General features: G+C 41.4%; 1 protein-coding gene across 1 annotated transcript in view; it reads left to right on the top strand.

Moving 5' to 3' along the window:
* Nucleotides 1-18454, top strand: part of LOC135200808 (vacuolar protein sorting-associated protein 4-like) — a 116300-nt gene that overhangs the window by 37463 nt on the left and 60383 nt on the right. Inside the window, exons 3-7 of the mRNA XM_064229467.1 lie at nucleotides 95-236; nucleotides 428-662; nucleotides 833-1100; nucleotides 2278-2491; nucleotides 17875-18103. Coding sequence (XP_064085537.1) covers nucleotides 95-236; nucleotides 428-662; nucleotides 833-1100; nucleotides 2278-2491; nucleotides 17875-18103 — 1088 coding nt within the window. The remainder of the gene's footprint in view (nucleotides 1-94; nucleotides 237-427; nucleotides 663-832; nucleotides 1101-2277; nucleotides 2492-17874; nucleotides 18104-18454) is intronic.

Raw genomic sequence — 18454 nt, forward strand, 5'->3', positions numbered from 1 at the left:
CACTCGCCTTTGGTGTGTGTTTCTAGAAACAAGCCATCAAGATGGCTAGTAAGCTAATAGATAAAAATTAAAAAAAAAAAATTTTCTTTTATAGATGAAGTCCCAAATGAACGCGCTAAGGAAAGCATCAGAGGAAAATGTAAGCAGTACCTTGATAGAGCAGAAAAGCTCAAGGACTACATAGAAAAGAACAAAGACAGAAAGAAGCCTGTAAAAGCAGGGGAAGGAAATTCAGGGTAGGTATCAAAGAGAAAAACTATCTTGCACCTGTTTCTCATGTAGAATTTGAACAAATGTTTTGAAAAAATTAGTTTTAAAGAAGAGAATTTTATTGAAATAAGTGATGAAGGCATTTTATTGGAAATTTGATTTTGTACAATATTAAGGTTTTAGATCTGTTAAGTCACTTGTATACATTTCTGATCAGGAAAAAAGGTGGAAAAGATTCAGATTCAGATGATGAATCAGATCCTGCCAAGAAAAGGATGGAATCCAAAATGGAAGGTGCTATTGTTGCAGAAAAACCCAATGTAAGTTGGGATGATGTGGCAGGCTTAGAGGGAGCAAAGGCAGCCTTGAAAGAGGCTGTTATATTGCCAATTAAATTCCCACACATGTTCACAGGCAAGAGACAAGCTTGGAGAGGCATCCTGCTGTTTGGGGTTAGTACCCTTAACGTTAAGGTATCAACAAACGCTGTAAAACATGTAATACATTGTGAGGACCTGTTATGTTTATGGGGTGTCATGCTATTATTTTTTGTTTGTTGTCCTTATAAAAATAAAATCTGGATTTTCAGGCCCTCCTCTATTATTAATTTCTTTTTGTATAGCCTCCAGGAACTGGTAAAACTTACCTAGCTAAAGCTGTTGCAACTGAAGCAAACAACTCAACATTCTTCAGTGTTAGTTCAGCAGATCTGGTTTCAAAATGGTTGGGAGAATCTGAACAGCACGTGAAGACACTCTTTGAAATGGCTCGTGAACATAAACCATCCATTATCTTCATTGATGAAGTGGACTCCCTCTGTGCCTCAAGATCAGAACAAGAGTCAGAGTCTGCCAGACGAATCAAGACAGAATTTCTTGTACAGATGCAGGGTAAGTTTGCTGTTCCTTAACCACTGGACGTGGCTTAAATGTCTGCTGGCATATATTAAAGCTTTTTATATACCTAAGAGGTGATTCTTAACTTGTTCCGTAGTAGTTGCACTACAGTAAGTTAACAAGGCACTTTTTTTTTTTTTTTTTTTTTTATACACTAAAAGATTTTATCTTTGACAACCCTGCACAGTTTTAAATATAATTTTAGTAACTTGTGGAAAACATAAGGTAAGGTTGGATGCTATATCTCCTTACTTGAAGAATTTGATTAACTGATGTTGTGCAGCGTTGGAAGCTGATGTCAGGTTCTGTTTCTTTTACCAGGTCAGATCTTTATGAACAAATAACCGTAAGGCAGTAGGATCATTGTGTATTTCTAGATATAGGCCAAAGGTGGCCAATTGGAGAGGGTTTGATATAATTTGACTCTGTAAGACTATAGCATTATAAGTTGTGATAATAATGTAAAAGTCAGTATTGTACAACAAAGCATAATGAAAAGCATTCAAACTACAGTAGTTTTACCAAAAATTAAATAGAAGACTTAAGAAATAAGCACCTTCCCAAGTAGAAGAACGTAAAGGAATATCATTAAAGATAGTTAAATTTATTGGGATATAATAAACAAACCTTGCCATCAAGAATTGAAGTCTTTGGACATAGTAGGGAACTTCGACCATACATTTTCAAACTCCTCCAGTACACAAACTGGTCAAAGGATGAACTTGAAAGAAAAAGACCAACGGCAAAGATAAATTTTTGAACAGGCGAGTTCGATTCTTGGGCATTCCATTGAGGAGTGAGAGATGTGTATTTCTGGTGATAGAAGTTCACTCTTGACGTGGTTCGGAAGTCATGTAAACCCGTTGGTCCCATTGCTGAATAACCACTGGTTCCATGCAACGTAAAAACACCGTACAAACAAACAAAATAATGTTTATGATCTAGTACAGTATTAAAAATAAACCTTTTGAGGCCATCCCCTGAGAACCAAGTGTTTACCTGATTAGCCATAATATTTTAGAAAAGTATTTGAGTCATATGTTTCATGTTTTTCTTTTTGCTGTTTAGATTTACTATAGTGACTTGTTTAAAATTAACCAATAGGGTAATATATGGTCATGAGAGCAAAGTTCTTCCCTTTATCTAAGTTTGGATAATGTTTGCTTTGCAGGTGTTGGAAATCAAAATGATGGAGTTTTGGTTCTTGGAGCAACCAATATACCTTGGGTGCTAGATTCTGCCATCAGGAGACGATTTGAGAAACGTATTTATATTCCACTCCCTGAAGCAAATGCTCGTACAAGTATGTTCAAGCTGAATTTAGGAGACACGCCTCACAGTCTTCATGAGGAAGATTTCAGGTTACTTGGTTGCAGAACAGAAGGGTAAGTAATAGATGTGTATAGTGTATATTATATATATATATACGTATACAGGCAGCCCCCGGTTATCAGCACGACAGGTTATTGGAGTTTCAGTTTTATGGTGCTTGTCCAATGTATTTATTACTTGGGTTTACAGAGCTGTTGTCTGGTTATAGGTGGCTTAGCCTAAGTGCCGTGAGACCCTCATAAGATACAAACGTAACGAATATGCATCTTTTCCTTGGATCTTTTAAAATTTATGCTTTACTTCACTGTATCCAGTAATACTGTATGTAGTCAATTATTACTATTGTATTTTAAAATACAAACAGACCAATCAATGTTTTTATACATTCAACTTACCTGTCAGATATATACATAGCTATTACTCGGTCGTCCGACAGAAATTCGAATTTCGCGGCACACGCGGCAGGTAGGTCAGGTGATCTACCCCCCCGCGCTGTGGCGGGAATAGGAAACCATACCCACCCGTTTCTAATTCATATTTTGTTCATGAAACTTACCTGTCATATATATATAGCTGTATTTTCTGAAGTCCGACAGAATTTTAAAAACTTCCGACACACGCAGTGGTCGGCCAGGTGGTTAGTACCCATTCCCGCCGCTGGGAGGCGGGTATCAGGAACCATTCCCATTTTCTATTCATAATTTTTCTGTCGCCGGTGCTGAAAACACCTGTTTTCAGTACCTCCGTCTTAGGATTTTGGAAACTTCATTGCCGCTAAGTATCCTAATTGTCTTTGATTTATTTTACTTGGATTTGTGGCTAGGCATACGCTATCTTAAATTGATTTGAATGTGATTCATTTTTGCTTAAAATATCTGAATCTAGTTAGGCTAGTTTCAGACGGGGTTGTCTGCAAAGATAGGGTGTGGCTACCGAAAGCTTCGGTAGATCCGCACTTGGTATGTACGAGGGGTATGGGTCTTCCTTCTTTGTTGAGATTTGTCATGTAAGGAGTGTGAGACTGTCTATTCCGTAAGGAAGCATATGATTCGTATGTACGCAATTAATCAGTAAACATGTCTAATTCCGTAAGGAAGACGTATGATTCGTATGTACGCAATTAATCAGTAACAAAAGTCAGGGTAGTGAACCTGCTAACCTTCCTGTAGACTTTATTTTGCCTAACCCTGTAGTATGGCCTACGGGCTATGAATATGTCTGCGAGAGGTGCTCGCTCTTCTTCATTGCTGTGAAGTGCTACTTCTGTAATTATTACTCCTAACCCTGCAGTATTGCCTTCGGGCCCTAAGCAGTGTCTGTAGAGGAATTGCCCTTTCTCTTATACTCTTTCGATTCGTAACTTAGAATCGAAAGTGCTTGCTTTAGAGAGTAAAAGTGAAGTGCAGAAGTGCAGTGATACCCCTTGTAGTGGAGGGTGCGTCAGATCGGCCTCGTTTCGCCTCTCAGGCCGGGACCTCTGCTTGACTCCCAGGACCCGGGGAGGGAGCATGTCGAAAGCCTAAGGAGGGTTACAAGGAACCCCCACCGATCTGGCGTGCCTTCGGCAGTTTCTGATGAAAATCCCCAGACTGCCAAAGTGCGTGCGCGTGCACGAATCCTGAAAGTTTGCTTCTCGTCCTCCGAAGCGTCCTCTCCGTGCAGGGGTTGGAGCTTTCGGAAGGACTCGCGCCCTCTAAATAGAAGCTTTATAGAAGAGGACGCTTCACGTCCTCTCTCTCTCGTTATGCGTTCAGTGAGAAGTAAGAAGGCGAACGTCGCCTGAACTCGTGTCCGTCTTTCCACCGAGAAATACGTAAAAGAAGTCATAGTAGCAGGAAGCTTTTGAGAGCGGACGCCTGGGACGCTCGGATGGACTCCAGGCGCTCGGCGGGTTGCACGCCAAGCGCGCCGCGCGCCTCAGGTGGACGCCGAGCGCTGCTCCCAAGTGGACGCCGAGGCGCGCTCCAGTGGACGCCGAGCCTCCAATGCCGCCAGCTCGGCCCAGGGACCCGCCGATCGTGCCACCAGCGCGACGCCAGGGTGTGTCGCCTGGCTGAACGTTTCTGTTGAACTCTTCAAGCTCTTGTTTCAGATTTGGGCCTAAAGAATTTTTACATCTACCTTCGGTGATACCTTCTACCTCACCTGCAAAAGTGTGAAGTAGGCAGTGCTTCGGAGGAAGCTTAAAGTGAACAGACAACTTCTTCTTCGAAACCCAGCAAGACATCGGGTTTCTGAATTCAAGAGGTCTCTGTCAATTAATATTGCTTTTCGCATAGGTGGATGGAGTTAAGGAAGATCTCGTTTGCTCTACCGCAACCTTTGCCATCTCTGCCCAATAAATTTAAGTTGCCTCTACCGCAGTCAAGGGACTTGCGATAAGGCAGTTACGGGTTATGTAAGGCTCGATGTCCTGCACGTCAGGACTCTCGGCAACGTTCAGTAGGATTCTGCAAAGGCTCTCATCAAAAGGACGCTCTTCAGGAAAGCGCAAGACAGGACTTCCTTTGCCATACTGCCAATAATTTTAAGCTTTAGCAGGCATTAGTTGTGATACGGGAGAGGAAGCTGGTTGGAGAGTTTCTTCCTCTTCCCAGGATAATTTTCAAGCTTTTTAGCCCATCTGAAAGGGTTTTTCAGATGATAGATTTTGTTAGTTTTCTAGTCGGGACTACGCTGCCGAATTGAACATCGTCGTCCTACTTGCCGTAAGCCAGTCTCTTAACAGATTCTTGCCCCTTCCTCGTTTGAGACGGGAATCGGAAAAATTAAATGCTCGACTCCCTGGATTACGTTTTGTCAATTCAGTGACTTTCCCCCATTGACAATATACTTTCGTTTTGTCAAGTAAGTGGGTATCCCCTCTTTGACAAAATATCTCTTTGTCCCGTAAATGGGTTAGTTCTCATGACAAATATCTTATTAACTTGATATTGCGTAAGCGAATAAGCTCTTATTGACAAGATTCGGAAGAGCTCTCATTCGTCATTCGCAGACTCGTACAAGAAATAGACTTGTAGACTACGTCAATGAACGCTTATGTCCAATAACATAAGAAGCTTGAGCTGACTGCTTCGACTGCTTCGATTCTCTTAAGTTTTGTTCATGAAACTTGCCTGTCAGATATGTATGTAGCTGTATTTCCGAATTCAGCTATATATATGTCTGCCAGGTAAGTAGGAACAAACTTTATTGGGATATAATTTCATTTTTTGCCTTGCGTTATTTTACTTCTGGTTGGTTCAAGTCATATACGCTTGCTGTAGTTACCTCTTCGGATGGCAACCGAGAGGTCTATTGTCTATTTTAAGGACATTTAATCGTTACTCCCTGCAGCCTAACAGGAGTTTCCGATTTATCTTTTACCGTTGTATGGTAGTGTTCTGACGACACTAACGCATCTATATATTTAGCGTTTTCTGTTTCGCTTAAATATACCAGCTTGAGAGTCTTTCTGCTCAAAAAATAACGGACCTATTTCTTCGTAGAATAGGGTAGCTGGCAACCCAGACATAAAGTTACGAGACGACGTTCGTAAGCTGCTTGCTGCTGCTGTCACGCTGTCTGTCCTCCAGTCCAACCGAGCCAGTATTCAGTAACAGATCGTACGCTGTCATGCGTGGTAGGTTACGTCTCTCTCTCCTGCGGGATTGACTGACTAACCGTATCTCTGTGCTGACGGTTACGTCTCTCCTGCGGGATTGACTGACTAACTCTATCTCTGTCCTATAATCACGGACTTTAGCCTAAGATTGAGGGGATTTCTTACGTGAATGAATAAACGTTGCATTCGTTTTGCCTTACTATGTTCAATAGAGTTATCTCTTAATCCTTTCGGTGCTCGTTACCGCACGGTATGGAACTACGAGTCTACCGCAACATTGCACTTTTATTTGCTCTCCTGCTTAGGCAAAGCGCAGCCTTATTTAGGGAAGTAAACATACTCGGGGAGGGAATGGATGAGCTTGCTGGGGACCATTTCCTTCCTGAAGAAGTTTGTTTCCCCGAATAGACTGCAATTCAGACCACAGTTTTTTCCTACCGGGAAACAAATATTATTCAAGATCTAGCAATGATTCTGAACATCTCTCAGTGCGTCTATCACCTGAGGTGATAGAAAGAAGGTGCCGGACATCTGGATAGGGTTTCAGATGTCCTGGATCTTAATCTGAAAGAAGTAAAAGCGATTCGGTAGTCCCTCCAGTCCTAGAAACGAGTTTTTGGGAACCAGTGGTCCAGATCAACTCTGATATTCCACAGCTCTCTCATATCTTAAGAAGTATCTTCTCTCGGTCCTTGTTCGAGTTTACGAGAAAGAGCCTATTATAACAACAGGCGTAAAATGTAACGATCCTCTACAGGTTCGTTACAGGATTGCAAAAGTCCGTACGAATCGTCTCGATCGACGGCAGCAACTATTCACTTCCGAGTGGAATCTTTCTTTAGAAGTAAGTTGAGAGTTGTGTAGACTTTAGGGACGCCCTTTCATTCTTCTCTTCGATATGTTGAGGACGAAGAGGCGGCTTTTTCTCTGCTCCCTTATTCTCGATCCGGGATCGGTACCATTAAACGCCATCCTATGATATTGAACGGGGATGGATGTTTAGTCTCTTTTTTCCCCTTTTTCAATCGCTTAGGAAATGTAATAAGAGGATTTATGACGTCACAGGGAGCGACAATAACGCTGATCGCCCCATGTTGGCCTTCAGAATCCTGGGATTCACAGATGGTCACATACTTCCTAGTTCACTTTCCAAGGACCTTTTCCGAGAGAGTCGGTCTACTCTAACTCGAAAGGTACCTATAACCTCTCCGCTCTGAGTCTGACTACGTTCAGACTATCGAGAGGTTGACAGGAATAAGATTGCCGTCTTCCTTTTCCGTCTGAAGAATGGGATAAGCTGGCAGTCACAACTATTAAAGAATATGCAAATATGTTGACGGCCTTTGGGCTCAGAGATTTGCGTCTGTCAAACAACAAAGCCCTTCACGATCTTTGAGTTCTGTGGAATCTCGAAACTCGCTCACCATCTACTTTTTGTCTCACCTGTTTTCGCGGAGTCAGACACTCGTGCGAGATCAGGTGACATATAGTAGCCCTGAGTTTCTTGTTGACGAAGTCAGTTGCGTTTATACACCCCCGATGATCGTGTAATATGAGATGAGACCAGGTTGGACTGTCAGGCATTCTTCCTTCGGGACTGAATCGCCTTTTTGCTCCTCGCTCCTTTCTCCTGGCACCAGAAGCTCGAGTCAGGAGTTGATTCGCTGACGACGTTGGGTTGCGTTGATACACCCCCAAGGTTTGCTTAGATTGAATCGCCCAGGCAGTCCAGACACTCATCCTTCAGCGAAAGAATAGTGCCTTATGGTCTTCAGAGTACAGCCTTGCTGTCCTTGATTCGTCTGACTGGTCAACTGGTCGGTCACCTGACTTTAGTACAGACGGACTGACTGTGCATGTCCAGATCGAAGCTTTCAATATGGAACTTAGACGTAGTCTGAAGTTCTTGATGTTAAAGCATTCGAACCTCTCCTACCTGTTATCTTTTTGCATGTGATCAGGAAGGCCTTCTTCTAACCACCCTAGATACCGACAAAGAGGTTAGTGAAATTTTAAGCCATCGTCACAAGTTTTGGCTTTAGAGAAGACAAGGCGGTGTGCTCTCTAAGCCTTCCGTTGTGGCCTAAGAATGGAAACCCGTTTTGTCCTTGGGCCAGAGCTTGGAAGCAAGGATGGCACAAGTTAGTGGGCAGGAGCCAGAGAGAGTCCTGTGCCCTGTCGGGTCTCTCAAGTTTTAACTACATAAAACTCAAGAAAGTCGAAGTCATTCGGGCAATCTGCAGTGTTCCGAAAAAGACCAGACTTGCCCATATCGAAGAACACCCTGGCTTTAGTGTTAAGGAGTTCTTTCAAAAAAAAAAAAAAAAAAAAAAAAAAAAAAAAAAAAAAAAATGCTCCTTCATTGTGTTTGCACAAAGATTTGAAATCTTTTTATCTAAATGCTCACGAGGTGAGGGCGCGGCCTCGGAAGCATTTCAACAGAGCATGGCACTCAGTAACATCCTGAGTACCATGTTTTAGCGAAGCAACTCTGTGTTCACTTCACACTCCCTGCGAGATGTTGAAGATGGCGAGTATGAGATTCTGCTGCTCGCTAGGGCCATACGTATCTGCATGGACACAATCTTGGGGGCAAGAAGTACCACTCATCCTATACTGTAGAAAATGGTTAGGAAGTGCTCTTAATTTAGTTGATGAGTCGCCGACAACGGCGACTTCTTAACTCTTAAGCCTTAGTTAAAACACCTTAACTTTGGCTAGGTTGGTCAGGTGGTGATATATATATTTCTTATATTTATTATAATATTATATTTATTTTTATATTTATTTACTTCTTAGCCCTCATGGTATGGTCAATATGGTCTAGTCCACGTCGTGGTCTCGCCCCTGTTGACAGATCATCTGGAGTGCACCAGCTTATATAGGTCTCTACCTCGCTGGCAACTCTAGTAGCACAAGCAGACTTACGTGGCAGTAACCACGAAGCCAGCTATGCTAACAGGTGGAACCAAGATGTAAATCATCTGCATGCATTTGTTTCCTAAAATCCTTCTATTCTGTCCCTTCCCACCTCCAAAGGTGGGATTCAGCTATATATATATCTGACAGGTAAGTTTCATGAACAAAATGATATTGTTATGATACAATAAAGTTTGTTCATACTTACCTGGCAGATATATATAATCAAGTAAGTACCCACCCACCTCCCCTCAGGGGACAGTGGAAATAAAAATTATGAATAGAAAATGGGAATGGTTCCTGATACCCGCCTCCCAGCGGCGGGAAGGGAATGGGTACTACCACCTGGCCGACCACTGCGTGTGTCGGAAGTTTTTTAAAATTCTGTCGGACTTCAGAAATACAGCTATATATATATCTGCCAGGTAAGTATGAACAAACTTAATTGTATCATAACAATATCATTTTTTCTGTCGCTTGGAATGTAAACAACGTTTGCAGTTCCTCCTGATGGATTTTCGTGTTTCATCGCCATCGATCGTCCTGGGCCAACTTTACAGGGAAGTAATGGATCTTTGGGTCGGCATACGCTTTTGTTAACTTAGAATTTTTTGATAAAATTAACTTCGAAAATTTAGAAGAGTAGTGACGTGTAACTACCGAAGTTTTCGGTAGACACTCGTCCACTTTCACGAAAGTGAATTACGTATACTTTCATGAAAGGGAATTACTTATATTTATTCATTAATACAAATAAGTGTTAGAGTTTGATTGAGGAAATGTATATCTTTCTTCCTAGTTGGGGAAGTCAGAAAAGTAACTATCCTTTAGAAGCTTTATTAGCTCTTGTGTTAACGAGCAATTATAGTAGTAACAGTACTAGTAGTTGTTGCATCCTCATCACCTTCTTACTCCGCAGAATCTACAATATCATATTTGCAAATTGTAGACTTTGGATATAGTTCGAATGCGAACTCTTAGAACGTAAGAAGTGAATATAGTGTTTCCCCCACCATTACAATGGAGGGTGCGTCTGATCGGCTCTGTCTCGCTCTCAGGTCTAGACCTCTTCCAAGCTCACAAGCCCAGAGGAGAAGGAATGTCGAAAACCGTAAGGAGGTTTCAGAGAATCCCCACCGGTCAGGCGTCCCCTCGGCAGGTTCTGTAGAGCGTCCCAGACTGCCAGGATAGCCATTGGAAAGGCATCCTAATACAGTGTTTCTCCCTTTTTATGCGTACGGTTCCTCGATGGATAGAAGAACTTCAAATGAATGAAATTGGCAAAGATCCTCGTATAATGCCTTCTGGTAGAATTATTCAAAATGAGAATGACATTAATCGATCCACCTTTCGGAATCAGGCGACGATTTAGCGCCTTCTAATATTAGAGATCATTCGATAACATTGGTGATAAAGTCATTGTTCGAACATTTTTTTTTCGCAACTAGACGAGAGCGCTATCCAATGGGGGTATGAAATTGTTATTTCAACATAAGATTCCCCATCGGTGCATTTTTTAGATATAAATCTATATGATGATGAACGATTTAGATTGTTTGTCAATCGAATGAATTATATGGATATCGTTGAGTGATAAAGCATATATGTATGACTTTTAAGCTTCTAGCTCCTACCATGCTTAGGACAAATCGCCTTAGGACTACGGTATGGCAAGGCATAGACACATACCGAAATTTATGCTATAATGGTCAAGTGAAATCCTTACAAAATTTCCTAAATTAATACGGTTTACCTTAATGTAACAGTATTATAGAGGATTCTATTAAGCTAGAGTATGAGTTATATGATGCTATCGTGTCTTCGAGAAGTGATCGGAGAAGCATATCTTTATTGGTGGATTGAGAGTAGGGTAGAACATTTTTCTTCGTGTTAGAAGAGGTTTCCATGAATTACCAGTACCCTTCTAGGACTTTCCTAGGAAGGAATAGGTTTAAAAGAATTGTTTAGACGACACCTATTTAGTTTCTAGACTTGTCGAAGTCTCGTTAGCTTAATTATGCTTATATAAAAACTTCCTGAAGTTCGATAATAATTTATAAGATTCCTTTATTTAATGGAGTAACTGGCAACTATGGAAAGGGAAGGCCAGACTGCTTTCGCTTTGAAGACCAACCAACGCAGTCGCAGTACCATCTTGTTCTCAGTCGTGAGAGGTCGTTTACAGCTCTCTCTCCTGCGGAATGGGATAACTAACCGTATCTCTTCCCTACAATCGTGGTCTTAGCCTCGGATTGAGGGAATACTGAAGCTATCATAAATAATATAGTGTCTGCCTTTTGTTAGGAATCTTTCAATAAGAAGGATATTACAACCTTTCAATGCTGTTTACCGTAGGTAACATGATTAAAGGATTCTAATGCAGCAGAACATGATATTATTTATTTAATGCACTCGTACTTACGAAAGCATGGCTTATTAGAATACATACTTAGTGAGAAGAGAGATGTAATAGAGATTCACTTCAAGACTACGGTATGGTTAAGTCTTTCGAAAAAGGGGACAACCGTATTTAGAATCGGATATTGCTCAGAAGTTGTATGAGTCGGGTGGGAAACATTCTTTTAGTGGGAAATGGTTTCCCTGAATGGATTATACTACGTATATAAAAGTTTTTCATATTAAGAACGGAATTAACATATGAAAGGATGTCGGGTACCATAAAGACACAGATGTTCTGGCACATAACATAAAGATAATTAGTAGGAGGCGCCAGCCTGGCGCAGATGCGCCACCCTGGCGCGGGTTGCGCCGGCCTGCGCAACCTGGCGCAAGTTGCGCCAGCCTGGCGCGAGTTGCGCCACCCTGGCGCAAATTGCGCCAGCTTGGTGCAATAAGCCTAGAGCACCATCCAAAATATTTCTCGTTTGAGCGAGTTATTAAATAAAAGCAATGCAAGAATTTGCGAGTCCGTGAGAACCTCGATCGACGATAATAACTGTTAAAGTATGTCTAACATTTATTGCAAAGAGTTGTGAGAACCTGCGAGAAGTCTTCTTCATAGATCTCTTAGCAAGAAGAAGACGAACAGTCTTCCTGTAGACTGCTTCCTTTTCCTCAAACCATGCCATAAGGAATCATAAGCGCCAGCCAGACGCCTGGCTCTAACTAGAAAATAATTAGTTAATAGATATACCTTAGAGCAAATTATGCTTTCCTACATAGAGCTGGGCGCCAGCCAGGCGCGAGGCGCCAGCCAGGCGCGAGGCGTCAGCCAGGCGCAAGACATCAGGATCTCCAATTTCTCAGTATTTGGAGATAGACTTTCCAAGAGTTTCCTCTTTGAGAACTGACACAAGATCAGTTTTTTCCTGACAGGGACACAAGTTGTCGCACAGGCGGCCGTGGCCCTTGTCAGGATTAACTGAAATTGCGGAAGTCTCTAACAAGAACAGACTTCTCATGTCAGGTAATATAGTGGTCGCGTGAGCGACTTCTTTCCTGGCAAGAGGAGTTGTTTTGGGAGAAACTCTTTTTGCCAGATCAACCCTCTACTGACAATTATTCTAGATATCGCACAGGCGAACGTAGTACGTGTCAGGATCGTGTGGGTTCTTCTGCTTTATAGACCTTTACATGGTGAAGAGAACTGATATCTTTAGAGGTCTCTCGCTTTCCTCAACCTTATGAGACAAGTGATAGAAAATAATCGGACTCAATAAGTTAATCTGGGTGCAGGTTTTAGAAAGACCTTGGCAACCCCTTTTTTTATTGCACGTTTCGGCTAGTCCCTTGAACCATGCAGCTCCTCTTTCATTGTTATTAACAGGATGGTATATTATCCTACTCCTATGTAAACATATAACAAGGGAGACCTTGTAATGTTTTGGTACTGGAAAAGACTCGTAGGAGCTCTCAGTATTGGGTGAGAGGCTCTTTCAAGTATCTGAACCGTACATTACGGCCTGATGTCCTAGGATAGGAATCTTGAATGATTCTCCTCGATCCTGGATCAGTTAGTAGGAGAATAGGATAATAATAATTTGTTTTGCAGAATAACGATGATAGAAATTTTTCATTCTCTCGTTGCCCAGGCACGAGGACAGGAAGAAAGAATATAAGAGAGAGGTAGCAATATAAGCGCCATCTTTATGTTATAGAAAGGGGAATAAAATTTAGTCTTTTTTCCCCACTAAAAAGATAAACAAACTCTTTACAGAATGTAAGACAAAGGGCGTCAAAGAAAGAGAGGATATATGTTATGCCTCATTTTAGACTTAGTGAGGTTGGATTCTCAGAGGTCACGTTCTTCTCACAGCAGGTTTTGGAAGTCTTTTCCAAGACAGTCTGAATATTCTTTCAATATCTATTTTAAATGGACCTTAACAACCTCTCCACTCTGAGTCTGTCTGCGTGCAGACTGACCAGAAGTGGACATGAATGAGAGGATGTTTCAAGGTAAATGACGGTAGTCATGGATAAGATATATAATTACTGCAGATCGTGCTTGAGGGAATGAGGAAACTGTCCTCTTCCGATACCTATGTGAACCACATAGCGGTTTTTTCTTCCCTTTCAGAGGGAAGAACTACCTTTATATATCTGCTATCAAAGAACGCAGTAAAAGGCTATAGTACTCTGTCTCTATAAAGGGAATTGGAGATAGCAGAGCATTAAGATCTTCGGGATCTTACACAATACTTCTATACGACAAGACTTGGAGATCTTATAGTTACCAATGGGATCCTATTTGGGCCTCAGATTCCGTGGTCTGACAAGATGGAACTGCTCCTCATCAATGTTTCTCTTGGTACTAATCGACCAAAAGGACGAGTGAGATTCTTTTGGGCTTGGAATCTGGATCAAATTCTAGAAAGACTCGGCAATGGGTTCCTGCCAGCATGGTATGTTTGGCAAAAGAACTATAACCTTTTATTCCTGGATCAACGCTTTCAGATAAAGGATTCGTTGTCCAGGCAATGTATTTACATTGTTATCTACAAAAGAAGATAAGGTTTAAACGTTTGCTGACAGAGTCTTTGGAATACGATGAGGGCTCAAAACTACTTCCCAGAAGGTTCGAAGAGATATATTTAAAAAGAGCTAGATCGGGAATCCTCCCAATTTCAGCTCAAGAGTCTCCTTAAACTTCCAGGCTCTTTCCCTGCCTTCGTGCAAGGATAGGGAAGATTTTGCAACGAGAGAACTCGTCAACATGTAGAAGAGTGCTCGTTAGCAACTGAAGTATCAAGTATGATCCTCCTCGGAGGAAGACTGGTCTCTCGGACTATTAGATTTCCTATCGTCTACTGGATGTAGCCGACTAAATTACCTCCCCTTGTTGCAGAGGCCATAAGCTCAAAGTGAAAGAATTTCTTCCACCCTTTTCCATTCTCCTGATAACGATTGTGGATGTTCAGACTTTCCGGACAATGTAGCGCCAATCAAGGCGCCAAATGGCCAAAACAGGCGCGTAAAAGACGCCAGAGCAAGACAGTCCAAATAAACACTGTCATTGTCTGATGAGGAGAAGGAGTAGGCCTCCAATCTGGCGCAGATGCGCTAGAGGCGAATAAATCAGGCAAATAAAGTGTCCGAGGTGGACATCGCCAGTTTTCATCGAGACTCTTAACAAGCTCGAATCTCCTGCAAGTGGGGAGAAGTCAGCCAGGTGCGAGGCGCCAGGCAAGCGAAGCACCAGCCAGACGCGAGGCGCCAGCCAGGCGCGAGACGCCAGGCAGGCGCGAGACGCCAGGCAGCGCGGAGGCTCCAGCCAGGCGCGAGGCGCCAGTCAGGGGCGAGGCGCCAGGCTCTAGCCAGGCGCGAGTGAGGCGCCGCATCCAAAGCCCGAGGCGCCAGGCAGGCGCGTGGCGCCAGCCAGACGCGAGGCGCCAGGCAGGCGCGAGGCGCCAGGCAGGCGCGTGGCGCCAGCCAGGGGGGAGGCGCAGGCAGGGCTCTGGGCTTCATCCAGAAGAGATCTGTTGCAAAGAAAGCCCTGGTCTTCTTTGGAAGAGTGGAATTTCTAAAGCACTTCTTGAGTAACTTGATGTTTCCTTCAAACAGCTAAGAATTAAAAGCGCTTGAAGTGCGAGCTTTTAACAATTCTTGTTCTTTCCATAACAATATGTCGTGAGAGTCATATTAGCTGTAATAACGGGAGATGCAACTCTTGTGTTGACTTCTCTTTGCACGAAGGAGATCAAGTGGGCCTATGAGAGATCCTTCTCTCTTTGTTATACGTGTCCACGGATGCGTTGCTGGGATAGGGAGCCGACACTGATCCTTAACTAGTGAATTAAAATTTTTTTTTTTATTTTTTATTTTAACATAAATGTATTATTTTCTGGGGTTATTTGAAATGAGTTTGGGGATAGCTCTTTTCAAATTAAGCACAAACCCTCGTGTTAGGATCAGGTGATCGGGATCGGTGTTGTGCTCCTTAAATTATGCCAATAGGCATTGATGTATTGTCATGTAAGTGGATAAGACCCCATTGACAAATGACCACTAGATTCTGTCAAGTAAGTGGATAAGACCCCATTGACAGATCTACAAGAACTCTTAGCCATAGGTCACATCCTCGCTGAGGCTCTTGAGACGAAGCAGGCTACTAGCAATAGCTAGGAAGTCGACCCTTCGTCTAAACACATAGGAACCAAGGTTTTATTTATTTATTACCTACAACGTATTGTTTACCTGTCTATCAGTAATAGCTGTCTTTTACCCTCCACCAATGGTGTGAATCAGCTATGTATATATCTGACAGGTAAGTTGAATGTATAAAAATGATATTGTTATGATACAATAAAGTTTTATACATACTTACCTGGCAGATATATACAATTAAATGGCCCACCCAGCCTCCCCTCAGGAGACAGCTGGAAGAAAAAATATGAATTAGAAAACGGGTATGGTTCCTATTCCCGCCACCCAGCGGCGGGGGGGTAGATCACCTGACCTACCTGCCGCGTGTGCCGCGAAATTCGAATTTCTGTCGGACGACGGAGTAATAGCTATGTATATATCTGCCAGGTAAGTATGTATAAAACTTTATTGTATCATAACAATATCATTTTGGTTTAGAAAAATCAGCTGAGGGCAGAGGTAAGTTTATCACCATATTGGACTCAATTCAGAGCTATTTTCTTGCTTCTAGTGTAAATAAATGGGACACGGTTATTGTTCATTATATGAAGTGTTTTTATTTATATGGGACAAGGTTGTTTTTCTTTATATGATGTATTTTTAAGTCAAAATTTGACTTAAATACGTCTTGTTGTGAACTATGTTTAGTTATTTTCTGTTCGCTATTTTCTGTTCGCTATTTTCACCCTATTTCTTCATAATAGGAGTTTTACGTTTTTAGCTTTTATTGGTGTGAAAACAACAGTAAAATGTGTTCTTCAATCCATGTTGCTGATGCACAATAATTTATAGTGTGAAATTGTTTTCTCAGTGTTTTCTCGGTTTCAGCTACAACTGCAGCTCAAATTTAGCAGTAGTATATTTCCTTGCCGGTATTTTCTCCATAGCGAATAGAGGTATAACGTAAAATTTATCAGTCCTATTCTGCTTAGTTAACGTCATTTGTAACAACTACAGTAATATTTTACTATCATACAATGGCTGAAATGCAAGCAAAACAGTGTTGTTATCCGATTTGGTTTGGTTGTTCTTGGCAAAACAAGTGTTTTTGTTCAGTGTTTTATGGCTGTAGTGTTTAAGTAACAATCATAACTTTACTAATGATAATTTTATCATTCTCATTAATTTTTTTTAACTTATTCAGCTAAAAGATATGATAAATAAAGAGAGGGAGGAAAAGAGGTTAGGAGAGGAAGACGATAGCAATGGTAATGAAAATTAACATCATTAAGTGTTCTGAAAAAGTCTCTGGTAATCAAAACTCGGCCTGTTATGCTCTCTCTCTGTCTGGTAACCAAAACTTGGCCTTTTATGGCACTGTAAATTTCTGATTTTATGGGGCTAGACCCCTGCTCTGCCAATGTGGAATCGGAGGAATTTATTTCTGGTGATTAGAACTTCATTTCTCGATATAATGGGGTTCGGATTCCACAATAAGCTGTAGGTCCTGTTGTTACCTAGCGAGGTAAAAATATCCAACCCTTTGGGCCAGCCCTAGGAGAGCTGTTAATCAGGTCAGTGTCTGATTAAACTAAGATATACTTACGGGGCTAGACAAGCGTGATAAAACCGGATCACCATAGCTCGGAACTGCCTGTACATATGTGCGATAATGGATGGTACATGAAATATATATGCAGTATACAGGTATACTTTGCTTGACATCGGTAATTGGTTCCAAAACGTGATGTTAGTAAACAATGACTACTACTAAATTTGAATGCCTTAAAAAGCAACCTAAATACCATATAAACACCCCATAACTATGCAGTCTCTTTATTAATTAAAAATAGATATTTTCCCCCCATACTAATGTATAGAATACCCAAAACCATTCAATATAAGACAATCCTAAGCCCCTATGAACGGTCAATAATGACGCCAATAACGTTGACCAACAAACTTATTGAACCAATGCAAATGAATTTTGTTTTTTCTGATTATTATTAAGAAAGTGAACCAATGGAAATGAATTTTGTTTTTTCTGATTATTATCAAGAAAAACGAAGTAAGGCAAGGTATGACTGTATATGTAGGCCTGTGCACCTCTTGTGTATTTATATTGTATGTCATTAAGTTCACTTTTAATATTTTTTATTTTTTTTATGACTAAAAAAGCTGCATACAATGTAGATAGTTGCACTGGTTATTTGCAATGAAAAATTAATTTTAAGCTTCTAACTGGCCAAAGTCCAGGTGTTCATGCATTACAGTACCAGATCTCCGATTATTTGCTAATTTGTTCCTTCTGTAAACACATTGCTTAAAATTTTGTACACTTCCAGGATTACAATACAATTCTCTATGCAGGTACTCTGGTGCAGATATAAGTATTGTTGTTCGAGATGCTTTAATGCAGCCAGTTAGGAAAGTCCAAACAGCCACCCATTTCAAGTATATTCGTGGACCATCTCGTGAAGATCCGAACAGATTTATAGAAGATTTACTTACGCCTTGCTCTCCTGGTGAACCTGGTGCCTTTGAAATGACCTGGGAGCAAGTTCCAGGAGATAAGTTGTTTGAGCCTGTAGTATCAATGGTAAGTGACTGAGCCTGTATTATGTATTATAAGTGACACTGAATGGTACATGTTTCTTCTAGCCATCAAAGGACTTTCGAAAGTACTTCTTTGACATGCACAAATTGAAGGTGTGACTATTGCTGAAGGATCTTTCGAGTTTCACTATGTCAGAGATGAATCAATATCCAGAGTATTTAACAAAACTTTTCATTTTGTTATTGTGGTATCTTATCAAGTGATCAGTCATTATTTGTGAACCCAGTGAAAGTAAAACTATCTTAGACAGACAATATTGCATGTTGAAGGTAGGCAGAGAACCGAAGAAACACGAGGAAAAGTTAACAAACAGAACTTATGCTGCCAATAACT

Source organism: Macrobrachium nipponense, chromosome 27, assembly GCF_015104395.2.
Source record: "Macrobrachium nipponense isolate FS-2020 chromosome 27, ASM1510439v2, whole genome shotgun sequence".
Classification (NCBI taxonomy): Eukaryota; Metazoa; Arthropoda; class Malacostraca; order Decapoda; family Palaemonidae; genus Macrobrachium; species Macrobrachium nipponense.